Source organism: Tachysurus fulvidraco, chromosome 9 (genome assembly GCF_022655615.1).
Source record: "Tachysurus fulvidraco isolate hzauxx_2018 chromosome 9, HZAU_PFXX_2.0, whole genome shotgun sequence".
Taxonomy (NCBI): Eukaryota; Metazoa; Chordata; class Actinopteri; order Siluriformes; family Bagridae; genus Tachysurus; species Tachysurus fulvidraco.
Window position 1 is genome coordinate 5,930,910 of NC_062526.1, and position 24,739 is coordinate 5,955,648.

The 24,739-nt window shown below is 42.6% G+C and overlaps 4 protein-coding genes across 4 annotated transcripts; all 4 read right to left on the minus strand.

Moving 5' to 3' along the window:
* Positions 1 to 1,897: 1,897 nt before the first annotated feature.
* LOC125145543 (leukotriene B4 receptor 1-like) lies at positions 1,898 to 4,748 on the minus strand. The gene has a single exon (XM_047818785.1). The coding sequence runs from the start codon at positions 2,835 to 2,837 to the stop codon at positions 1,947 to 1,949; it is 891 nt and encodes a 296-aa protein (XP_047674741.1). The 5' UTR covers positions 2,838 to 4,748; the 3' UTR covers positions 1,898 to 1,946.
* Positions 4,749 to 6,279: 1,531 nt separating this feature from the next.
* Positions 6,280 to 9,800, minus strand: LOC125145416 (leukotriene B4 receptor 1-like). The gene is made up of 2 exons (XM_047818019.1): positions 8,945 to 9,800; positions 6,280 to 6,779 (listed from the first exon to the last, which is right to left on the minus strand). The coding sequence occupies exons 1-2, from the start codon at positions 9,755 to 9,757 to the stop codon at positions 6,702 to 6,704; spliced, it is 891 nt and encodes a 296-aa protein (XP_047673975.1). The 5' UTR covers positions 9,758 to 9,800; the 3' UTR covers positions 6,280 to 6,701.
* A 6,020-nt stretch (positions 9,801 to 15,820) lies between these two features.
* LOC113653367 (C-C chemokine receptor type 8-like) lies at positions 15,821 to 17,255 on the minus strand. The gene has a single exon (XM_027162929.2). The coding sequence runs from the start codon at positions 17,253 to 17,255 to the stop codon at positions 16,365 to 16,367; it is 891 nt and encodes a 296-aa protein (XP_027018730.2). The 3' UTR covers positions 15,821 to 16,364.
* Positions 17,256 to 19,494: 2,239 nt separating this feature from the next.
* Positions 19,495 to 20,736, minus strand: LOC113653365 (leukotriene B4 receptor 1-like). The gene has a single exon (XM_027162927.2). The coding sequence runs from the start codon at positions 20,687 to 20,689 to the stop codon at positions 19,799 to 19,801; it is 891 nt and encodes a 296-aa protein (XP_027018728.1). The 5' UTR covers positions 20,690 to 20,736; the 3' UTR covers positions 19,495 to 19,798.
* Positions 20,737 to 24,739: the final 4,003 nt, after the last annotated feature.

Below are 24,739 nucleotides of genomic sequence, written 5' to 3' on the forward strand. Positions count from 1 at the left end.
AAGAAGCAGACGTGTAAAAGTCGGTGGTTTCTTGTGTATAGAAAAACATCATGGTGTCGAATCATGCATGTCAGGAAGTTATAACACAAAAAGATCACCAATGTATTTTGCATTTCTTCATGCATTCATTTTGATATTATAACAATTTATGCTTTATAAATGTATTGACAATAAAGAGATTCATGCAAGTGGTAAAGACAGACAGGAAAAAATATTTGTTGTCTGGAAATTCCAAGTAAACCAGTTCAGTCATCTGCATTAATCTCTTGTAGACCTGTGGAGGTGGGGGCATGGTTAAGTGGAAGTGAATGGAGGGTGGATTTGGGAGAGTGAGTGTCAAGGAGGTGACCACACCTGTAGGAGATTTACTATCAAAAGTTCTAATTTAGTGAGTGACAACAGAGATATGCATGAGATACGAGAGCACAGGGATATAAACAGAGCACAGCTATAGCTGAGCTGAGCAGAGCTGAACTTTAATGTGTATGTGCTTAATTTGGTGTGTCTCCTGTGAGCGTGACCATGATTCAAGAATCACTAAAAATCTCTCACATGGGAAGAAAGCAAAAATAAATTTGAAAATATCTTTTTATTTGTCCCAAGCCATAGTGAGGATTCAGCAGGCAATAGGGGAGAAACAGTACACAGGCAGAAAGTTAGTTAACCAGAAGTAGTAATCCATACAGGCAAAATAATCCTACAAGGGCAAGGCCAAAGACGTAGTAAATCCAATGGCAAAAAAGCAGAGCAGAAAAATAAGGCTTGGTACGCAACTGGGTTCACAATACTTCGCATCATATAGCCATTTGTGGCTAGCTTAAATGCTGGCGCATCCGGAAGTCGAAACCAAATGTGACCTTGACTGGACCCAGAAGTTAGTATTCTGGTGTTGGCTCCCTCCAGAGAGCTGGCGAGGATGTTCTTACAGAACAGGGGATCAGTTTGCACGCTTTAGAAAACCGATCTGTGAATTGGGGAGATCCATGTTCATTGCCTGTGTGTCCCGAGATCCAGGAGGTATGAACCCATTCCAAGATGCGTCGCCTGAAATCTGTGGGTACATATTGCAGCCTAGTAGGGCAATCGGGGGGGGGGGTGGGGGGGCAGTCCCTCAGTTGTGCTTGTCGTATCTCCTCCATAAGGTCCCATCATATGGGCGCAATGACTAGGGGGGCGGGTTCTGGGTCAAGTCGGAGAGAAAGTGCATCGGCTTTACTATTCTTGGAACTTCTGTTCTTATGGTCCGTTAGGATTTGAAATGGACATTGAGCAAACTCCAACTAGTGTCTCCATTCCTCCAATGCGTTCCTGATGGAGAGCAGTTCCCGGTTTCCACGTCATAGTTTGCTTTGGCCGAGGTGAGCTTTCTAGAACAGAATGCACATGGGTGTAGTTTGGCTTGGAAACCAGCCAATAATATTTTTTTTTAGAAAAAAAAATATTACAGAATTTTCAGCTCTGTATCAGTTGCATTTCTTCTTAGGTGGTGTGTATCTTGTGCCTCCATATTGGCATCTATTTCTACTCTTAACTGTCTGAAATGACTCTGAAGCAAATTCCTGAAACAATTATAACGTTACAACTCACGGTAAAAGTTCCTGTCATGTTGCCTCACAACTGTGCAAGCAGAAGCAGCATTTATAAAAATTAGAAAACTTTATTTTGGTTTATAGCTCGAAATTGTGAATTTCAAAAAGAGCTTTTAGTTTCAACCAAAACTATACACTATATGAAATCAACATTGTAAAGCAGAGACACGAAAAAATCTAACAAACACAGAACTATACTTATAAAGAATGTTGCTAATATTGAGGAACACATTTTTGGATTAAGTAACATTTATCATTTTCTAATTTAAGACATACATTTTGTTTCAAGCCATTATGCTTTAGGAGCACACAAATGGACATGCATCAGCTCACTCAAACCTCTATATGTTCAAGAAACTAAGGATCATCTGTTCCAGCTGTTCCCTGTTGAAGAGCCCGAGCAGAGAAAGCGTACAGGAAGGGGTTCACACAACTGTTAAAAAAAACCAGAGCTGTAGTAACATTGTCTCCAGATACTGCAGATCTTAACAGACTGTCATTCCCAGTCAATGTTGCAATGATGATAACAATGTCGGAGATTTGATTCGGGAACCAAAAAATAAAAAAACACACCACAATTCTCGTCACCACCTTGGTCAATGAGTTACTGCTAAAGAAAACTGAGTTATTAACTCCTCTGTGAAGGTGAAAGTAGAAATAAGATACGATGGTAGATGAAGCCACAAAAATTATAATATGCCAGATAACCGTAAGCACTCTTTCAGCCTTATTCTGATATCTTAGCGTGCACTGAAGAAGTCTTCCTCTGTCCATGCTTAAATCGCTTAGTATGAGAGCATAGCATGATAAAACTGCACTTAACACCCACATCCCACTCAAAAGGATCTTCTCTCCATTTCTGACAAGCTTCTTCCATTTCTCAGGATGCAGCACTTGGATGTAACGCTGCATGCTCATCAACACCACACACAGTATGCTGCAGTAGAAGCTTAACAACATGATGTAAGAGAGAAGCTTACACAAGACCAAGCCAAACACCCAGCCATGCAGATGAGCCCAAATCCAAATGGGCAGAGAAATCAGAGTGAGTAGATCTGATATGGCCAGGCTTAGCATCAGTCTCGGGGTGAAACTGCCTCTCTTCAGCCATCCAGACAGACGCACCATTACAGCAATATTACCAGGGACTCCCAGTGTAAAGCAAACTGCCCCCACAATACTGCCAATCAGGTTCTCAGTAGAGACAGGAGCGATGAGCGAGCTGTTGGATGAGTTGAGGTGCTGCATGGTTAGAGCTTTCGCGTAACAGGGTGTAGAATCTAAATACTAAAAGAAGCAGAAGTATAGGAGTGTGTGGTTTCTTACCTATCTTAAAAAACAGCATGGTGTCGAAAGATATGTCAGGAAGTTCTGGTGAAAAAGGTTCAGCAGTATATTTTGCATTTCTTCATGCACTCATTTTGACATAATTTAGGCTTTATAAACGTATAAACAGTAAACAGATGAATGTAGGTGGTTAAGACAGATAACAAAATGTTTTTTAGTCTGAAAATTCAGTAAAGCCAGTTCAGTTAGCTGCATAAAATTACATTGCATAAAATTCTGCTGTTTCTCTTGTAGATCTGTGGAGTTGAATGGAGGGTGGAATCAGGAGAGTGAGTGCTAAGGAGGTGGCTACACCTGAGAGACAGCAGAGATATACATGGGAGACAAGAGAGCACAGAGACAAAAGAGAACACAGCTAGATCTGAGCTGAACAGAACTGACTACTGTGTATGTGCTTAAGTTGGTGTGTCTCCACTGAGAGAGGCCATGATTCAAGAATCACTGGAAAAACAGAATTAAAGAGAATGAGTGAGAGTCACACTGGTGTAGAAACATGAGGATTTCAGGATAAATGTGATGATCGAGGCCACAAACACGCAGTACAGATGATAAAAGAAGAAGAAAAGAAAAGTTTTTTCCTTTGAACAAACAAAATTAGGCAGGCTTATACATAACAAAATTCACGTCCAACAAGGTTCCATACAAGAAATAAAAAACTTTAGATAATGTATCCAGGCCAAAAACACATCAATGATTAAATGTGTCCCCTGTTAACAAAGTAAGAAACAAAAATAAAACCAAAAAGGAAACAAACCCTAAGATAAGGAGCACAAAGTGTTGCTATTGCTGAACAACACAGACCTTGTATAATACGTCCACCACAACAAGAAACAAAAAGGTAAATCCATACATATCCATTTCATTATACATAACACAGTACAAACAATTACCGAAATAACAATCAAAACTACTGCAAACAAACAATCAAAGAAATAAACTAAATGAATTGAATAGAAAAATATCCCTCTGAATTTAAAAAAAAAAAAACATGAACAAAGTTTTAGACTCATGGTATCTAATGTATGTAACCTAGTGACCTAGAGTTAATGTATCCAATGATAGGGACGTAAGCACTTCTGTAGGTCGTTCTGGATAAGTGCGTCTGCCAAATGCTGTAAATGTAAACGTAAATCTGAACCTTATGGTTTAGTCCAAGTTCCTCTAGAACACATTAGTATGGAGCCTGAAGCCCCGCCTCTCTCTTTGTTTGCTGACACATGGAATGTGATCGTCCACGCCATGAACCAGAGTGATCAAGGACCCAGGGAAAAGGTAATTAGCAAAGAGGAATCAGTAGTGTGCACCCATCCATACATCAAGATTTTAATAAACTATTAACTGTTTTTATTCATTCTCATAATTTAGAGGATTTTAAAAAATAACAAAATTACTAAATTTCACATGAAAATAACATTTAAATAATGGTAGAGGACAAATATGTGAGGTGGGCTATGCACCATCACAATAAAATAAAATCATCATGGAGTGTCCCTTTCCCAGATCATCAAGAGTCACACTGGCATCCACCAGACTCAACACCAGGCCCTTCATGAGCTAAACTTGGAGCAAGAGCAACACTTCCAGCTTCTTCAGACACAGACTGAGCATTGATAGATGCTTTGGAGGACCAGACAACTGCTACTCTAGCAGCACTTTTGCAGGGAACCTGGGTAGTTCTAGTTCCCAATGCACCACAGGCTTCCTCGATCAAGTTGGGACATATATCGCTTGTAGTTGCAATGAGACTGGAGTGACAAATTTTGGTTTTATTTCACCATAGAACATCTTGAGATACTGCATGGTTTAATTATAATTCTTAATTATATATATATATATATATATATATATATATATATATATATATATATATATATATATATATATATATATATATTTTACACAAAACGACAATATTACATCATTTTCAGCTCTGTTCAGTATCAGTTGCATTTCTTCCTTTAGTGCAGTGTTTCTCAAACGTTTTCAGCCCAAGGACCACTTTATCTTCCAATTTTTTTCTGAGGACCACCTACAGAATCCCACTCTAACACGCCCCCAAAAACCAACAAAATAGGAACGATAAGCTAAATTTAAGTTTAAAATGCAACTGTTTCAAGTCAAAAACTAATTATTCAAACACAAATGCAATTATATGATCAGAAATTATTATATAATTTTTTACAGAAGAGAAAATCCTCGTGGACTGAGCACGCATGGATGTATCACACAAAACACAGAAGATTTGCCTCGTTACCAATGTCCGTGGACTCGTCCAGCTGAAGAGAAAAGAATGGACTCTGGTGTAATCGTGTGATCAGCTGCTCTTGGACAGTGTCATTGGACAGAGGTACTTTGTGCATGTCATCACTAGCTTTCTAACCTAACATTACGTTTGCCATAACTTCTGCAGCAGGCTTAACTAGAGTCTCTCCAATTGAATGGGGTTTTCCCGTTTTTGCAATGAGTAGAGACACTCTGTATGATGCCTCAGTAGCCTTTGCATTTTCACCGGGCATAAAAAACTGTGAGGTGTTTTTACTCATGTGTCGCTCAAACTCATCACGTTTTCTCTCAAAAATGACACTGGTTTATCTGTACAATCTTTGTGCTTAGACTCAAAGTGACACTTGAGTTTCGATGGTTTCATTGCTTCATTAGCCAATATTCCATAACACAGAACACAGTGAGGTCTAGGATCCTCAAGATCCCCAGTCCAGAAAAATCCAAACTTCATGTACTCATTGTGATATTTTCGCTTAATTTTCTCACATGGTTTTCCACGGTGCGCTAGCTCCGTGGTATGAGGGAGTGTTGTGGCCAGTGGCCGTGACTCTGTATCTTCAGTTCCGGCTTCAGTGGGCCTTTGTGGTGCTGTAGTTTTGCTGCATTCAGTAGACGCTTGATCTTTTCTTTTGACTCCTCTTTGGTTTAGCCACCGATCCATTTTTACGTTATTAAAACAGAATGGCAAGAACTGTTTCGCAAGTACATTAAAAATCTACTTAAATAAGTGACGATTTTATAAACACTTGCCGAGATTAGGTCATCTTTTCGCGGACCACTAGGGGTCGATGGCGGACCACTAGTGGTCCGCGGACCACACATTAAGAATTACTGCTTTAGTGGGTAGGGGTGGGTGTGTGTGAGTGTTTTCTGCCTCCATATTGGCATCTATTTCTACTCTTACAAGTCTGAAATGGCTCTGAAGCAAATTGCTGTACAATTATAACATGTTACAACTGTACATGTTACAGTAAATGTACTGCGAGTTCCTGTCATGTTGTGCAAGCAGAAGTAGCATTTTTAAAAATCAGAAAACTTTATTTTGGTTTATAGATCAAAATTTTAGTTTCAACTAAAACTATATATAAAATCAGCAATGTAAAGCAGAGACACAAAAAATCTAACAATCACAAAACTATACTTATGATAAATGTTGCTAATATTGATGAACACATTTTGGATTGAGTAACATTTATCACTTTCTAATTTAAGACTTACTCTTTGTTTTAAGCCATTATGCTTTAGGATCACACAAATGTATTAGGTAGACATTTAAAAAGTCATACAGTATCTGTTAAATTCATCTGCAAAATATGTAAGGTGTAATAAAAATTAGAAGGTGCAACAAAACTATAAAAATAGGCTGAAGGAATAATCAAAACGATTTATATAATTTTATATGGTGTTCCTTTAAATGCAATGTCTGAGAAAGGCTGTCAGAGATGTGCATCAGCTCACTCAAACCTCGATATGTTCAAGAAACTAAGGATCATTTGTTCCAGCTGCTCTCTGTTGAAGAGCCCGAGCAGAGAACGCGTACAGGAACGGGTTCACACAACTTATATCGCTTAGTATGAGACCATAGCATGAAAAAACTACACCAGGTTATGTATGTAACCCGGTTCCCTGAGAGGGGAACGAGACGCTGCGTCAGTGCTGACGCTATGGGAATGCTTCTTTGAGGAAGTTGTGTCTGAAGCTCTGTGTGCACACACGCCATTTAATGGCTCGGAAAGGACACGTGACGGAGTAATTACTCGCCAGTAAGTCCATATAAGGGCATCTACGTCACGCTGCTCCAGCTCTCTTTGTCTGAAGGAAGCGCGAACGGATGCCTGGGGCATGGCCAGCAACGCAGCGTCTCGTTCCCCTCTCAGGGAACCGGGTTACATACGTAACCTGGTGTAGTTCCCTTTCGAGGGAACTCGACGCTGCGTCAGTGCTGACGCTATGGGAATGCCAATACCCACGCCGCCACGCTCCAGTCGATGACTGCGCCAGAGGCCGTGAGAGAGCACGAGCAGACTGGGAACAGCACATCATAGGCCCCGCAGTACCTGGGACCCTGGAGTGGGGTCCAAGTCCAGGTCATAGAATCTGATAAAGGTGTGCGGAGAGGACCATCCTGCCGCAGCACAAATATCTTCAATGGGGACACCCCTGGCCAAGGCACTGGATGAGGCAATACCCCTAGTGGAGTGGGCCCTGATGCCAAGAGGTGAGGCATGACCGCGCACCTCATAGGCCTGAGTAATGGCCTCCACCACCCAGTGCGCCAGGCGCTGTTTGGAAACTGGATTACCCCTATTCCGGCCCCCAAAACAGACAAAAAGGGCAGAGGAGTTACGCCACGAGCTAGAGCGGTGGACATAAGTCCTCAGGGCCCTTACCGGGCAAAGCAAGTGCAGCCTCTCCTGCTCCGCCGACTCATGGGGCGGGGGACAGTAGGCTTGCAGGATGATTGGACATCCTGCCATCCTGGGCACCTTAGGGACATATCCTGGCCTGGGGTGCAGGATAGCCTTGGACATACCGGGGGCAAACTCTAGGCAGGCGGGGGCGATCGACAAAGCCTGCAAATCCCCGACTCTCCTGAGAGAGGCCAAGGCAAGAAGCAGAGCAGACTTCAGGGTCAGAAACTTCTCAGAGGCTGACTCCAAGGGCTCAAAGGGGGCTTCCAGCAGCCCCTCCAGGACCACGGAGAGGTCCCAGGAAGGAAGGCGTGGCCTAGAGGAAGGCCTCAGCCGCCTGACACCACGCAGAAAGCGAGAGACCAAAGGGTGCCTACCCAAGGAGGCCCCAAGGACAGGTTCGTGGTTCGCGGCAACTGCGGCCACGTACACCTTTAGAGTAGACGGGGACAGGCCCCGAGAAAAGCAAGACTGCAGGAACTCCAGCACTGTACCAACCGGGCAGTGAACTGGATCCTAAGAGTGCTCGTCACACCAGAGGCGGAAAAGCCTCCACTTCAGAGCATACAGTTTCCTAGTGGAGGGAGCCCTAGCATTCAGCAGAGTCTCTGTCACCTCAGTTGAGAGGCCTGCGTCTAGGAGCTGGTCCCCCTCAGGGGCCAGACCCAAAGCTTCCACATCTCGGGGCGGGGGTGAAGAATTGCCCCCTGCGCCTGAGAGAGGAGATCCCTCCTGACGGGAACCTCCCATGGAGTGCCGTACAGGAGGGAGACTAGGTCCGTGAACCAAACCCGAGAGGGCCAACGGGGGGCAACCAGGAGAAGGTTGACCCGGTCGTGGCGCACTCTGGCTAGGACTTGCGGGAGCAGAGCTACCGGGGGAAATACTATACTCATAATGAATGTTGCTAATATTGATGAACACATTTTTGATTAAGTAACATTCATCACGTTCTAATTTAAGACTTACTTTTTGTTTCAAGCCATTATGCTTTAAGAGCACACAAATGTATTAGGTAGACATTTAAAAAGTCATACAGTATCTGTTAAATTCACCTGCAAAATATGTTAGGTGTAATAAAAAAGAATTAAATGATGTAGAAAAAACTATAAAATAGACTGCAGTAATAAGAAAAATGATTCATATAATTTTATATGGTGTTCCTTTAAATGCAATGTCTGTGAAAGGCTGTCAGAGATGTGCATCAGCTCACTCAAACCTTGATATGTTCAAGAAACTAATGATCATTTGTTCCAGCTGTTCCCTGTTGAAGAGCCCGAGCAGAGAAAGCGTACAGAAGGGGTTCACACAACTGTTAATAAAAACCAGAGCTGTAGTAACATTCTCTACAGATTCGGCAGATCCTAACAGACTGTCATTCCCAGTCAATGTTGCAATGATGATCACAGTGTTGGAAATTTCATTTGGGATCCAAAAAATGAAGAAACACACCACAATTCTGGTCACCAGCTTGGTCAATGAGTTACTGCTAAAGAAAGCTGAGTTATTAACTCCTCTGTGAAGTTGAAAGTAGAAATAAGATACGATGGTGAATGAAGCCACAAATATTATAATCTCCCAGATTAAAGGAGCCACTCTTTCAACCTTATTCTTATATCTTAGCGTGCACTGAAGTCGTCCTCCTGTGTCCCAGCTTATATCGCTTAGTATGAGAGCATAGCATGAAACAACTGCACTTAACATCCATATCCCAATCAAAAGGATCTTCTTTCCTTTTCTGCCAAGCTTCTTCCATTTCTCAGGATGCAGCACTTGGATGTATCGCTGCATGCTCATCAAAATCACACACAGTATGCTGCAGTAGAAGCTAAAGAACACCAAGTAAGAGAGAAGCTTACACAAGACCGAGTCAAACACCCAGCCATGCAGAAGAGCCCAAATCCAAACGGGCAGAGAAATCAGAGTGAGTAGATCTGATATGGCCAGGCTTAGCATCAGTCTCGGGGTGAAACTGCCTCTCTTCAGCCATCCAGACAGACGCACCATTACAGCAATATTACCAGGGACTCCCAGTATGAAGCAAACTGCCACCACAATACTGGCAATCAGGTTCTCAGTTGAGACAGTAGTGATGACCGAGCTGTTGGATGAATTGTGGTGCTGCATGGTTAGAGCTTTCGTGTAACAGGGTGTAGCAGATAATAAAAGAAGCAGAAGTCTGTTGTTTCTTATGTAGTAAAAAAACAGCATATGTAAAAAAACAGCATGGTGTCGAAAGATACATGTCAGGAAGTTCTAGTGAAAAAAGTTCAGCAATATATTTTGCATTTCTTTATGCATTCATTTTGACATAATTTAGACTTTATAAATGTATAGACAGTAAAGAGATGCATGTAAAACCAGTTCTAGGACCAGTGGCACATGATGGAATTGGGGGTATTGGTCTTGGTTCCCAATGGATCACAGGCTTCCTCGATCAAGTCGGGACATATCGCTTGCAGTTGTAGTGAGACTGGAGTGACAAATTTTGGTTTTGTTTCAAAGTAGAACATCATGAGATACTGCATGGTTTAATTCTGATTCTTTTATTTACATAGAAGACAATATTACATCATTTCTGCTCTGTATCTTTTGCATTTCTTCCTTTAGTAGGTAGGGGAGTGTGTGTGTGTGTGTGTGTGTGTGTGTGTGTGTGTGTGTGTGTGTGTGTGTGTGTGTGTGTGTGTGTGTGTGTGTGTGTGTGTGTGTGTGTGTGTGTGTGTGTCTTTTTTGCCTTAAATCTCTACGCTCTGAAGCAAATTCCGGTACAATTAAAACATGTTACAACTCACAGTAAATGTGCTGCAAGTTCCTGTCATGTTGTCTCACAAATGTGCAAGCAGAAGTAGCATTTTTAAAAATCAGAAAACTTTATTTTGGTTTAAAGCTCAAAATATAAGTGTTTTTAAGTTCAGAAAACAGCTTTTAGTTTCAACCAGAACTATATATAAAATCAGCAATGTAAAGCAGAGACACAAAAAATCTAACAAAAATCTAACAAAACACCACAATTCTGGTCACCAGCTTGGTCAATGAGTTACTGCTAAAGAAAGCTGAGTTATTAACTCCTCTGTGAAGATGAAAGTAGAAATAAGATACGATGGTGAATGAAGCCACAAATATTATAATCTCCCTGGTTACCGTAAGCACTCTTTCAGCCTTATTCTGATATCTTAGCGTGCACTGAAGTCGTCCTCCTCTGTCCAAGCTTATATTGCTTAGTATGAGAGCATAGCATGACAAAACTTCACTTAACATCCACATCCCAATCAAAAGGATCTTCTTTCATTTTCTGCCAAGCTTCTTCCATTTCTCAGGATGCAGCACTTGGATGTATCGCTGCATGCTCATCAAAATCACACACAGTATGCTGCAGTAGAAGCTTAAGTAGATCATGTAAGAGAGAACATTACACAAGACCAAGTCAAACACCCATTAATGCAGAACAGCCCAAATCCAAACCCAGGCTTAGCATCAGTCTCGGGGTGAAACTGCCTCTCTTCAGCCATCCAGACAGACGCACCATTACAGCAATATTACCAGAGACTCCCAATATGAAGCAAACTGCCAGCACGCTTCTGTGCGGAAGTTGTGTCTGAAGCTCTGTTTGCACACACGCCATTTTTTGGCTCGGGAAGGACACGTGACGGAGTGATTACGCGCCATTAAGTCCATATAAGGGCATCTACGTCACACTACTCCAGCTTCTTTGTCTTCAGGAAGCGCTCTGTGTATGTGTGTCAATTGTTTGTCCTGTCTGTCTAGTACAGGGAGAGAAAAAATATATATTTTAGGGAAAGCTAGGCGAGGAAACAATAATGTATTGCAAAATAAGCATTTTAAGAGATGCGTGCATTCGTGCCCCCACTTTATCACAGGGGACGACACGCACTCTCTTTGCGTTGTTTGTTTGGGAGAGGCGCTTGCCTGGTCGGCTCTCGAGGGAGCCGGCTGCGTGCAATGTGCGTACTCTCCGATCCCGCCTGGCTGTAATTCTCAGCTTCGGCTGCGCCTTATTGTACGGGGTCCCGTGTCCGCCAAGGCGGCGCGGCGGCCTCAATCATGGGGTTCGCAGATTGAGTTAGCGGATATGGAGCAAGAGACGGGTTTTTCCCTTTCTCTTTCCCTCTCCCCTAACACTGTTCGCTCGATTTCGGTTTCGGGAGCTGCTTTTTCTCCCAACCCGGAAGTGAGCATGTTGCTTCCGCGTCAGGCTCTGAGGAGCTCGATGTGGGCAGGGAAGGGCTTCCCCCCTCTGAACAGCCGGCTGCGTTCATTGTGAGGGATTCCCTCTGCGCTCGCCTGGCTGTATTTTCGCTGGTTGAATTAGCGGATATGGAGCAAGAGACGGGTTTTTCCCTTTCTCTTTCCCTCTTCGCTAACACTGTTCGTTCGATTTTGGGAGCTCGCACTGCGATTTCTCCCAACCCGGAAGTGAGCATGTGACTTTCCGCATCAGGCTCTGAGGAGCTCGATGTGGGCAGGGAGGGGCTTCCCCCTCTGAATAGCCGACACAATCAGCTGCGTTCGAGGAGCTCCTCGAGGTGGTGACACGCGCTATGTCTAAGCTAAAATTAGATTGGCCTGAAGAGAAAGTAAGTGTCGTCTGTTATAAGCTAGACAACCGCTTTCTGACTTCAGGCCGCAGGCCACCTTCACGTGGGCGGCTGCCGTATTTCCCAGACCTCCATGCCGAGGTGTCGAAGGTCTTGAAAGATTCCATTTTCAGCGCATATTTTTTTCTCCTGACATGTCAGCCTAATCAGCCATTATAGGGCTTGAAAGCCATGGTATGGGGCGATGCCTGGGATTGAGGACACGCTTACGGGCTATCTCTCACCTATATCGCCCGCACGGAGGAAACCTGCCTTCAGGTGGTATCTGAGCTCCACCGAGCCACTGACTTTGCGCTCCGTGCCACAAAGCAGACGGCCCGCTCCATAGGCCGTGCAATGGCTGCACTGGTTGCCACGGAGAGGCACCTGTGGCTCAATTTGACTAAAGATGAGGATATGTCCTCTCTCCTGGATGTCTCAGTGTCACCTCAGGCTTGTTCTGCGATGCAGTGAGTACTGTTGTCGACAGGCACCAGGAGGTAAAATGCCACTCGGCGACATTCAGGCTCCCCTACTGCCTGCCCCGCCACCTCCGGCGTTTCAGGGAGTAGTGGGGTCTGTGCCTGCTCCTCTTCCTTGCATGGATCTCCGTGGGTTGGCAACTGCCAGTTTCAGGGCCCCCAGGAGGTCTGTGTGAGTTTGACACCACTATCAGACAGCCAGGCAGCATGGAAACTTCTGCCAGGGGTGTCTCAGTGGGTCCTGGATACCGTAGAAAAAGACTACAGGATCCAGTTCTCCTCCTGTCCTCCGTGCTTCCAGGGTGTGCTGCCCACGATTGTTGGCAGACACCAGGGAGCTGTGTCCAATTTTGGACCTGTGGGCTCTGAAGACTTACAGGTTCAAGATGCTCATGCTCAAGGTTATCGTTTCCCAGATCAGGTCCAAAGACTGATTTGTGACGATCGACCTTGAGGATGCTTATTTTCACATGGGCATTCTGCCGGAGCACAGGAAGTTCCTCGGGTTCACTTTTGTGGGAGAAGTATACCGGTATTGTGTTCTTCCTTTTGGCCTGGCCCTTTCACCACGCATGTTTACAATGTGCATGGACACTGCCCTGGCACCATTGTGTCTCCAGGGCATCCGTGTACTGAATTACCTGGACGACTGGATCATTCTGGCCAGAAGGCTAGGGCGGCCAGTCATCGAGATGCTGTGCTTGCCCATATGAGGTCTCTAGGCCTCAGGTTGGATCCAGAAAAGGGTGTGCTTTCTCCTTTTCAGAGAACCACCTTTCTGGGGCTAGTTTGGGACTCCACCATGATGCGGGCACATCTGTCTCCCGCTCGGGAGGCTTCCACCTTGTCAGTGGTGAAAGCTATTCGGCTAGGCCGAGGCCTCTCTGTCACCGAGGCACAGAGGGTGCCCGGCCTCGTGTCGGCAGCAGCCAACGTTATGCCTTTGGTTCTGCTCCACATGAGGCAATTCAAGCTCTGGCTCAGTTGTGCGGGCTTTCATCCTCACAGACATCCCCTCGGGGTTATAAGGGTTACGCGCTGTGGGCTTCGTACCCTTCTTTTGTGGAAAAGACCCCGGTTTCTGGCCTTGGGTCCCACTCTAGGGGCGTGTCACCGTCGCAGGACTCTTTCGACGGACACCTCGCTTTCAGGCTGGGGAGCGGCCTAGGATGGCCGTCCTGCCCAGGGTTTATGGGAGGGCCCCTATCTCTCATGGCACATAAACTGCCTAGGGATGAGGGCTGTGTTTCTAACACTTTCTTCCATGCCTCAGGGGCTGCCATGTCTTAGTACGGACAGACATCACTGCGGGGGTTCCCCATATCAATCATCAGGGCGGTCTGCATTTGTGCCCTCTTTTTAGGTTGGCACAGCAGATTCTGCGCTGGGCAGAGACCAGGTTCCTTTCGCTGAGAGCGATTTTCATCCCAGGGCATGTAAATAGGGAGGCAGACTTCCTGTCGAGGCAGGTGCTGAGGCCCAGGGAGTGGCGTAGATGCTATAAATGTCTCCACCCCCACGGGGTTGGAGAGACATTGGTGTGGACGTGGCCGAGGCTCCGTCGGTGCGCCTTCTCTCCCGGTATCTTTGCTCCCGCAAGCCCTAGCCAGACTGCGCCACGACGGGGTCAACCTACTCCTAGTTGCCCCTCGTTGGCCTTCTTGAGTTGGTTCACGGTCCACCCTCCTGAACGGCACTCCATGGAGGTTCCCGTCAGGGAAGGTCTGCTCTCTCGGGTGCAGGGGGCAATCCTACACCCCCGCCCCAAGATATGGAAGCTTTGGGTCTTGTCCCTGAGGTGACCAAAACTCTACGGAAGGCTAGGGCTCCCTACACTAGGAAGCTATATGCTCTGAAGTGGAGGCTTGTTTGCCTCTGGTGTGATGAACACTGTCAGAATCCAGTTCACTGCCTGGTTGGTACAGTGCTGGAGTTCCTGCAGTCTCTCTTTTCTCGGGGCTTGTCACCGTCTACTTTAAAGGTGTACGTGGCCACCATTGCCGCCAACCACGAACCTGTCCGCGGGGCCTCCTTGGGTAGGCACCCTCTGGTCTCTCGCTTCCTGCATTTGCTTTGCCCACTAAGGGCCTTGAGGACTTATGTCCACCGCTCTAGCTCGTGGAATAACTCCTCCACCCTTTTTATCTGTCTTGGGCCGGAATAAAGGGGTGTACTGGGTAGTGGAGGCCATTAGCTCAGGCCTATGAGGTGCCTCTCGGCATCAGGGCTAACTCCGCTAGGGGTATTGCCTCATCCAGTGCCTTGGCCATGGGTGTTCCCTTTGAAGATGTTTGTGTTGCAGCAGGTTGGTCCTCTCCGCACACCTTTATCTGGTTCTATAACCTGATCCTGGACCCCACTCCTGGGCCCCAGGTCCTGCAGGGCCTTTGATGGTCTTTTCCCAGTGTGCTCGTGCTCTCTCACAGCCTCTGGCACAGTCATCGACCGGTGCGTGGCTACGTGGGTATTGGCGTTCCCATAGCGTCAGCACTGACGCAGCATCGAGTTCCCTCGAAAGGAAACTACACCAGGTTACGTATGTAACCCAGTTCCCTGAGAAGGGAACGAGACACTGCGTTGCTGGCCACTCCCCGGGCATCCTCTCGCGCTTCCTTCAGACAAATAGAAGCTGGAGTAGTGTGACGTAGATGCCCTTATATGGACTTGCTGGCGCGTAATCACTCCGTCACGTGTCCTTCTTGAGCCATTAAAATGGTGTGTGTGCACACAGAGCTTCAGACACAACTTCCTCACAGAAGCGTTCCCATAGCGTCAGCACTGACGCAGCGTCTCGTTCCCTTCTCAGGGAACCGGGTTACATACGTAACCTGGTGTAGCTTTGTTTCACCGTAGAACATCTTGAGATACTGCATGGTTTAATTATAATTCTTTTATTTACAAAAAGACAGTATTACATATTACAAGCTCTGTATCTGTTGCATTTCTTCCTTTAGTAGATAAGGGTGTGTGTGTGTGTGTGTGTGTGTGTGTGTGTGTGTGTGTGTGTGTGTGTGTGTGTGTGTGTGTGTGTGTGTGTGTTTTGCCTTAACACTCTATGCTCTGAACCAAATTCCTGTACAATTGTAACATGTTACAACTCTCAGTAAATGTGCTGCAAGTTCCTGTCGTGTTGTCTCACAAATGTGCAAGCAGAAGTAGCATTTTTACAAATCAGAAAACTTTATTTTGGTTTATAGCTCAAAATGTAAGTGTTTTTAAGTTCAGAAAACAGCTTTTAGTTCCAACTAAAACAATATATAAAATCAGCAATGTAAAGCAGAGACCCAAAAAATCTAACAAACACAAAACTATACTCATAATGAATGTTGCTAATATTGATGAACACATTTTGGATTGAGTAATATTTATCACATTCTAATTTAAGACTTACTCTTTGTTTTAAGCCATTATGCTTTAGGAGCACACAAATGTATTAGCTAGACATTTAAAAAGTCATACAGTATCTGTTAAATTCATCTGCAAAATATGTAAGGTGTAATAAAAAATAATTAGATGCAAAAAAAACTGTAAAAATAGACTGCAGGAATAATCAAAATGATTCATATAATTTTATATGGTGTGCCTTTAAATGCAATGTCTGTGAAAGGCTGTTAGAGATGTGCATCAGCTCACTCAAACGTCTATATCTTCAAGAAACTAAGGATCATTTGTTCCAGCTGTTCCCTGTTGAAGAGCCCGAGCAGAGAAAGTGTACAGGAAGGGGTTCACACAACTGTTAAGAAAAGCCAGAGCTCTAGTAACATTTTCTCTAGATACTGCAGATCTTAACAGACTGTCATTCTCAGTGAATGTAGCAAAGATGATCAAAATGTCAGAGATTTGATTCGGGATCCAAAAAATGAAGAAACACACCACAATTCTGGTCACCACCTTGGTCAATGAGTTACTGCTAAAGAAAGCTGAGTTATTAACTCCTCTGTAAAGGTGAAAGTAGAAATAAGATACAATGGTGAATGAAGCCACCAGTATTATAATCTCCCAGATTAACGTAAGCACTCTTTCAGCCTTATTCTGATATCTTAGCGTGCACTGAAATCGTCCTCCTGTGTCCAAACTTAGATCTCTTAATACGGGAGCATAGCATGAAAAAACTGCACTTAACATCCACATCCCACTCAAAAGGATCTTCTTTCCGTTTCTGCCAAGCTTCTTCCATTTCTCAGGATGCAGTACTTGGATGTATCGCTGCATGCTCATCAACACCACACATAGTACGCTGCAGTAGAAGCTTAAGTACAACATGTAAGAGAGAAGCTTACACAAGACCAAGCTAAACACCCATTCATGCAGAAGAGCCCAAATCCAAAGCGGCAGAGAAATTAGAGTGAGTAGATCTGATATGGCCAGGCTTAGCATCAGTCTCGGGGTGAAACTGCCTCTCTTCAGCCATCCAGACAGACGCACCATTACAGCAATATTACCAGGGACTCCCAGTATGAAGCAAACTGCCAGCACACCACTTGCAATCAGGTTCTCAGTTGCAACAGGAGCGGTGAGCGAGCTGTTGGTTGAATTGAGGTGCTGCATTTTTAGAGCTTTTGTGTAACTGTGTGTAGGCTCTAAATAATAAAAAAGCAGAAGTATAGGACATGTGGTTTCTTACATAGACAAAAAAAAATAAATTGATGTTGAAAGATACCAGTGGACACCAGGAAGTTCTGACAAAAAATGTTCAGCAATATATTTTGCAGAATTTAAAAGATCTCTGTATTTTTCACAAATTTGTCTTCCCTCATTTCCTCTAGAGAATTTGAAGTTAATATTAAATCATCATGGAGTGCCCATCTTCCAGATCATCAAAAGCCACACTGGCATCCACCAGACTCAAAGACAGGCCCTCGAAGAGCTAAAGTTTGTGCAAGAGCACATTTCCATGCCCCTTCTTCAGACACAAACTGAAGCCCAAATTGATAGGTGCTTTGGAGGGCCAGACAGCTGGTACTCTAGCAGCATTCATGGTAGTCTTTGATGGGACTTTCAGGCTGTCAAAGATGGGGCTCCTTGATGAACCAAAGACATTGGTTGATCACTTTGAGCATACTGCAGCAGCATTGGGCTTTCCAGAGTCCAAGTGCATGGTCCAGTTACTATCACTGCTGTCAGTGAAGCCAAGGTTGCAGCCCAACAAATCCCAATTTTGAACTTGCTGGAGTACCCAGTCCTGGAGTGTGACATCCTGCAACTCTTCGACTGCATCAGTGGTTCAGTGTGTTGAACCTCCATGAGATTGAATCACCCAGCAGCTCTTGGACACCTGTTGATGGTTGATGGAATATGTGTGTGGCATCAAAGACATAGTCATACTAGATGTGATGTTCAATGGGTGCTTGTGTTGCAGGGAACCTGAGCATTTCCAGGACCAGTGCAACATAATGAAGTTGGGGGTATTGGTCCAGGTTCCCAATGCACTACAGGCTTCCTCGATCAAGTTGGGACACATTACTTGCATTTGGGGTAAAACTGGATAAAATATGCATTAGTGCATTTCATGATTCAATTTCAGGGTTGTCCTTGCATCACCTTTCCACTGATTTTGTGGAGAAAATTACCTACATTTTAGAAATTGTCAAGATGAATATGCAAGGATATGTCCTGAAAACACATACTATGTCATAGGATGTTCACAGTATTTGATGTAGAGATGTTCCCTAGGCCATTGACATCAGCACACTGTCAGGAAGGCATGGTGGTTGTGGATGGCCCTGCCCCAATCCTTTTGTCAGGCACAGAAGATATACCAAATCGGACACCTTCAACCGTAAATGGAGGTGATCCTGTGGCTATGGCGGCAATCGTTCCAGAGAAGGAGCAGCTGGAACCAGAGTTGTATCTACAATGTGTGGCTCAAGCCACCCCAGTGCCCTGTAGGGACCCTTTATCACAGCCCCAAATCACCAAGTTGCAAGTGAATATGCCGCAGCGCCCAAAATGTATCTGTCCGCACCGCTCTCTTTATGTAACCGGGCAGGAATCAAGCGCATCTCCCCTGGAGTTCTTAGTCGAGACTGACACTTATCAGCCAATCAAAAAAAAGAGGCTACACAATAGCCAATCAGAAAATAGCACTATTGTACACAACCAAAAACAATGAAACCACCAATAAAAAAACATATCCTGGAATTGTTCACCATCATCCTCATTCACCCACAGAGAAAACCAGTGGATCTGAGAGCATAACTCTGAGCACAGAGTAAGTCATGATCTCCTGTTTTAATGTTACAACAAATTCACAACTTGTTTGACACAAACATATTTAAAATATGTCACTCTTGCCTGCCTTCAAAACTTGAGAACCCTGGTTAAGTGAAGTGAGGTTTGATGTCTTTTTTTACTGCAGAAATCATAAACCACAAAATGGTTTCAAAATTTTTAAAACAATTTTGCCTAATTGATGAAAAAGATAATAAAAACAACCAATACAATGTAAATTTGAATGACTATAATATGACTTACACAGATAATCAGATGACTAACTTAACTTGTCATTTATTTAATGACTTATGACTATTAAGTGAATTATTTCTATTGTATAAGTACTTTTTCTTGAGTCAAAGAGTTTTGTACACTATCCACCACTTGTATTCATATTCTTTAGGTAATATAAGAGTAATGGGCTCATCTAATAATAAATGGTGATATCAATATAAGACCATAATGAGTTATATCTAATTATTTTCCCATGCTGTTCTGTGAATATATTAGAGAAGGCATAGATAACAGAAACAAAGAAATGAAGAAACAGTTGTTTCTCATTCATACTGGGACATTAACATTATGTTTTTATTTAGAATCATGTAGACATTTACAATAACAGCATATTAAGCAGTTAACAGGAAAACAATTTAGATACAGGAACTAGGTTATGATGTACAAAAGTCATGGTGCACAAAACGTACAGGAAATCTCTTTTTTTCCGGTGTGATAAAGGGCAGAGATAGAGGATGCAACTTGCATGAGTTGGCACTCAAAATGTTTATTGTTAAAGTTGAGTGAGAATATAAAAATTCATTTTAAAATGCAAAATGTCAATGGCTGTCATTAAACCCATAAAATCTAACATCATGAAGGAACTAAGTATTATCCATTCCATGTTGGTGTTGACGTAGAGCCCGAGCAGAGAAAACATACAAAAAGGGGTTCACACAACTGTTAATTAAAGTCAGAGCTGCAGTGATATTGTCTCCAGATTCTGCAGATTTTAACAGATTCTCATTCCCAGTCAACAAAGCAGAGACAATCATAACATTGGAGATTTGTAACGGGACCCAAAAAATAAAGAAACAAGTCACAATTCTGGTCACCAGCTTGGTCAATGAGTTACTGCTAAAGAAAGCTGTGCTATTAACTCCTTGGTAAAGATGAAAGTAGACGTAAGTCAATGTGAAGGATGAAGCCACAAATATGATAATTTCCCAGATTAAAGTAGCCACTCTTTCAACATCGTTCCGATAGCGTAGACTGCACTGAAGTCGCCCTTCTCTGTCCAAGCTTAGAGTGCGCTGTACGGGAGCATAGCATGATAAAACTGCACTTAACATCCACATAGCACTCAAAAGGATCTTCTTTCCTTTTCTGCCAAGCTTGTTCCATTTCTCAGGATGCAGCACTTGGATGTATCTCTGCATGCTCATCAAAATCACACACAGTACGCTGCAGTAGAGGCTTAAGTAGACCACATAGGAAAGAAGCTTACAGAAAACCAAGCCAAACACCCAGCCATGCAGAAGAGCCCAAATCCAAACCGGCAGAAAAAGCAGAGTGAGTAGATCTGATATTGCCAGGCTTAGCATCAGTCTCTGGGTGAAACTGCCTCTCTTCATCCATCCAGCAAGATATATCACTACTGCTATGTTACCAGGGACTCCCAGTATGAAAAAAACTGCAAGCAAACTACTACCAATCAAGTATTCAGCTGTGACAGGAGAGGTGAGTGAGCTGTTGGATGAGTTGAGCTGCTGCATGGTTTAACACATCTGAGGTGAAGCTGAGTCAAAGCAGTAGATTTTCAAGAAGCAGAAGAGTCGGTATCTGTGGTTACGTATGTACCTATGTGAAAAAAGCGTTACTGGCATCACTGATGAGAAAGAAATCTAACAATGTGTATTACAATTTTGGATTCATTTATATTGATGGTATTTGAAAATTGTCATCAATAACAAAAATAACAAAAATGATCTTTATTGCAGAAGAAATCAGGATCAACCACCCAAGCTCAATTATAGTATCAGTGTTAAATTCATTGCAAAATCTACAAACAACAAGTTCAAATAAACTTTTTCAAAATTATTAATCAGAGGGGTTTTTTTAACACACTCAGCTCTGTGTTCCGAGCCCAAGGCTAATCAATGCCAAAATCAATTTTTCTAAACCTCTTTATAGTTGATCCACTTGTCAAATAGTGAACCTGATCCATTTTTCATAAAGGAATGCCAAAATAATCCACGAGGAGTGACTGGAATTCTTGTTTGTCCTCACAAACCCGTCAAGCACATTGATTAGTGTGACTAACATCAAAGAAACAAATAAACGAGCAAATTATTATTACCTGCTTTCATACACAATGAGAAAGACCATAACAACATGCTGGAACTCATGGGTTAGTGTTTATTGTAAAAGGCAAAGAAAGAGGATGTGGTTTGATGAGGGAACGAACCGTAAGTGTTTTTCACACACCATAAAAGCAATCCCTTACACACAGACAAACAAATTGTGCTTCTTATTAATCTGCAAATCTAAGATTAACAGTTCAGGCTCATATACTCATGTGATTAATAATTAGTCAATGCTTCACTTATGTCTAAAATTATGTATCCATCACACCTTTATGTATTTGGTGAACATCCCATTTCAAAACTTTGAACATTTAGCATGTTCCTTTGCTATATGCTAAACCCAAATTCATTGGTCAGACTGTGAAATAGACAGGCATCACTTCAGAGAACACATTTTAGCTGCTGGTTTTATATACCACTGCCATGGGAATCTATTCTTGTGCTTACAATGCATCCAAAGCCAGTTTGGATCTCAACTGTAAGTGAGGACTGGTGATACCTGCTACACATATGAGTACTTCATGATCCTGCTCTTAGAGTTTACATGGTCCAGGTCCTAATGGCAGAGCTTTTGCTCCTAATTTCTTCTGCTTCAGAATAATGGCCCTTACAAGAACAGAAATTTGAGAATCCGACATGCGGCAAAGGTACCATCCTCTGACAGTGGCATGTTGAAAGTCATTGATCTCTTTAGTACAACTTGATGTAGTGGGACGTTTGTCTATAATGCTTGCATGGCAGGATGAAATGTTTTCTGAAGCCTTTAGCAATAAGTGATGTTAAAATAGATGGTTACAGGAAATCCCATGATGAAATGCTACAAACCTTCCTTATCCTGGAAAAACAGAGTTCACATCATTCACATCAGATCTAGGCAATGGTTTTGAATATACTTTTGTATGGATGGCTTTGAGTTCAAATCCCAGCATTGCCAAGAGTCCTTAACTTACAAGTCAGTTGTATAAATGTGATAAAAGTGTGACCAGCAAGTGATTTAGTGAGTAAGTGAGATCTGTGAGTTTGCATGATCTAGCTTTTTGTGGCTGAGGTGTTGCTACCCCTATTCACTTCTGCTTCAGAACACACAGCACTTACCGTTGATCAGGGCAGAAGTATTACACAATGACTTGTTGGCGACCTCTGATAGTTCTGTATTGAAAGTCAATAAACTTTGTGCAACTTGTTCTACTGCCAATGTTTGTCTGAGATCATCGAGGATGAAGGTAGACTAGTTGAACCCACTAATTAAAAAATTATCCATTAAATGTATTTCAAATATAGAATGCAGCTGCAGATCAGACTTGCGCTATGGGTGGGACAAAACTGTTCATTCAAAACTGTTCAGATTGTTGATCTATCATGAAATGCTCTGTTTGGGTCAAGCCACAATATTTAAATTAGCATTTGAGACTTTATCTTTATCTTTCCAGAAAATAAATTGATATCTGTTTAGGCTCGTTGGTCGATGCTGTACATCACTGTATTTTCAATTACCAATTATCACATTTGACAATTTAAACAACTTCATTGACCTTTTTCAAACCTCTATATTATGAAGGAAGGAAGTATTTTCTGTTCTTTATGCTGCCAGTGAGCCGCTACAGAGAAGAGAGAAGGCATACAGGAAGTTGTTAACACTACATCACAGTATGTATTGAGGGTGTGAAACTGAGACATGGGAACTGAAAGCAAACCAAATGTTTAACCATATTTAACCTTTTATATTTAACCATAAATATCAAACAATATATGATGAAATACAAAGCATTTTCATAGAAACACCACTATATCCACTCATTCATGCAATTATCCAATCAACCTAATGTGGCAGAATTACAACAATGGTAAACAGGTCAAAAGCTTCAGTTGACATCAGAAATCCATGGGTGAGCTTAGTGTCTCTGAGTGTGGAATGGTTGTTTGTTCAGTAATTCAGAAATACAGACTATCCATAGGCTTTTCACAAAAAAACATAAAATATCCATTGAGTAAAAGTTCTGAGTGTGGAAAAGCCTTGTTGAAAAAGAGAAGTTAAACACAAATGGCCAAAAATTAAGGCATTATAGAGTATACAACATGCCAAACCATGGGTATATGGGCTACAAAAGCAGAAGACCACATCAAGTCCTTGCAACTAAGCTAAGAATAGATGTGAGCTACATTGAGTGGGTACAAAGTAACCAAATCTGAACCCGATCAGCTTAAAATTGGCAGAAATCTGACTTCACTCATCAAGAAACAGTTCTCATACCGGAGAACATCAAGTCTCTTGTTTTCCTCTCAAAACACACATGTAGAAAAAATGCAACCATGAATCACATTTTGAGTTAGCAAAGGTAACAAGAAGTATATGAAGAACATGTTACAGGAAATTATATTATGCAGGCATCACTTTTTTAAAAAGTAAACACCTTTTATTCAAGCGTTTTTAAAATCTGCCCTGGTTCTCAGTGTTCACTTACTGTAACATGCATGAGCTCATTTGTTTCTGAAATGCAGCAGGTGAAAAATGGAACACAGTTGCCAGATCCCAGTCACCTTTCAGCACGACACATTTTAATTTCTAATGGATAAAAAAAGAATATATATCTTATACTATATGTAGTTTATATAAATTGTACATGTATATGCAATGGAATGTACACCCTCTAAAAAGCAGCATTAGCTTTTTTGGGATCTTTGCCAAATACATTTAGCCAGTTTCATTTACAAAGTGGAAAATTACCAAATCTTTAACCTTTCTTGAGTGCCTCGTGTCCTTATGATGATGAATTACACTTTAATTAATTAAAAATGATCTTTTTATCTATTAAATGAATGGAGGTGCATTATAAGTTGGACATCGAGTCAATGTCAGGTGAAGTTTAATGATCAAAGGAACGAACATAGAGGTATAAAAGACGTGACTGCTGGAAAAGGTGCTGGCGTGAAGTGAAGGCTTAAGAACAAATGTGACTGTGATAAAATGAAGTGAGGTGGAGAGAAAAAACTATTAAATAGCATGACTGATGAGGCAGGTATAGAGGAAATAGACAAGAGATGGATAGAGAGAGAGGAGGGGGGGCTTTTGTTTTGATGTGTCTATGGTTCATCGGTGTGCTGCTTTAAGAATTTCTTGATCTTCACTTGCTCTGAAAATCCACAGTAAGTCCTAAACCAGATCATTCACCTAAACACTGTAGAGAACCAAGGTTACATTTAAGGAACAATCATCCCTGAACAGTCTGCATTAATCTTTATAACTAACTTGACTACCTGAGCTGAGTTTCAGTTCAGATGAATGTCAGCTCCAAAATATTAAACATGAAGCTCTCTTGAAACCGAGTAATACTTGAATTGTGCTTTGAGATCAATACTCTTACAACTTACAATACACTGCACTGTAACCAAGTGCAGGTCTGGACAATGAGGGTAAAAAAAAAATAATTTATGTAAGTGCTTCAGGAATCATGAAGTCTT

Coding starts and splice junctions, on each gene's coding strand:
- LOC125145543 (XM_047818785.1), bottom strand. CDS start 2,837: ATGCAGCACCTCAACTCATCCAACAGCTCGCTCATCGCTCCTGTCTCT.
- LOC125145416 (XM_047818019.1), bottom strand. CDS start 9,757: ATGCAGCACCACAATTCATCCAACAGCTCGGTCATCACTACTGTCTCA. Junction 6,780..8,944: donor CAGCTCTGGTTTTTATTAAC/AGTTGTGTGAAC, acceptor CTAAGCGATATA/AGTTGTGTGAACCCGTTCCT.
- LOC113653367 (XM_027162929.2), bottom strand. CDS start 17,255: ATGCAGCACCTCAATTCAACCAACAGCTCGCTCACCGCTCCTGTTGCA.
- LOC113653365 (XM_027162927.2), bottom strand. CDS start 20,689: ATGCAGCAGCTCAACTCATCCAACAGCTCACTCACCTCTCCTGTCACA.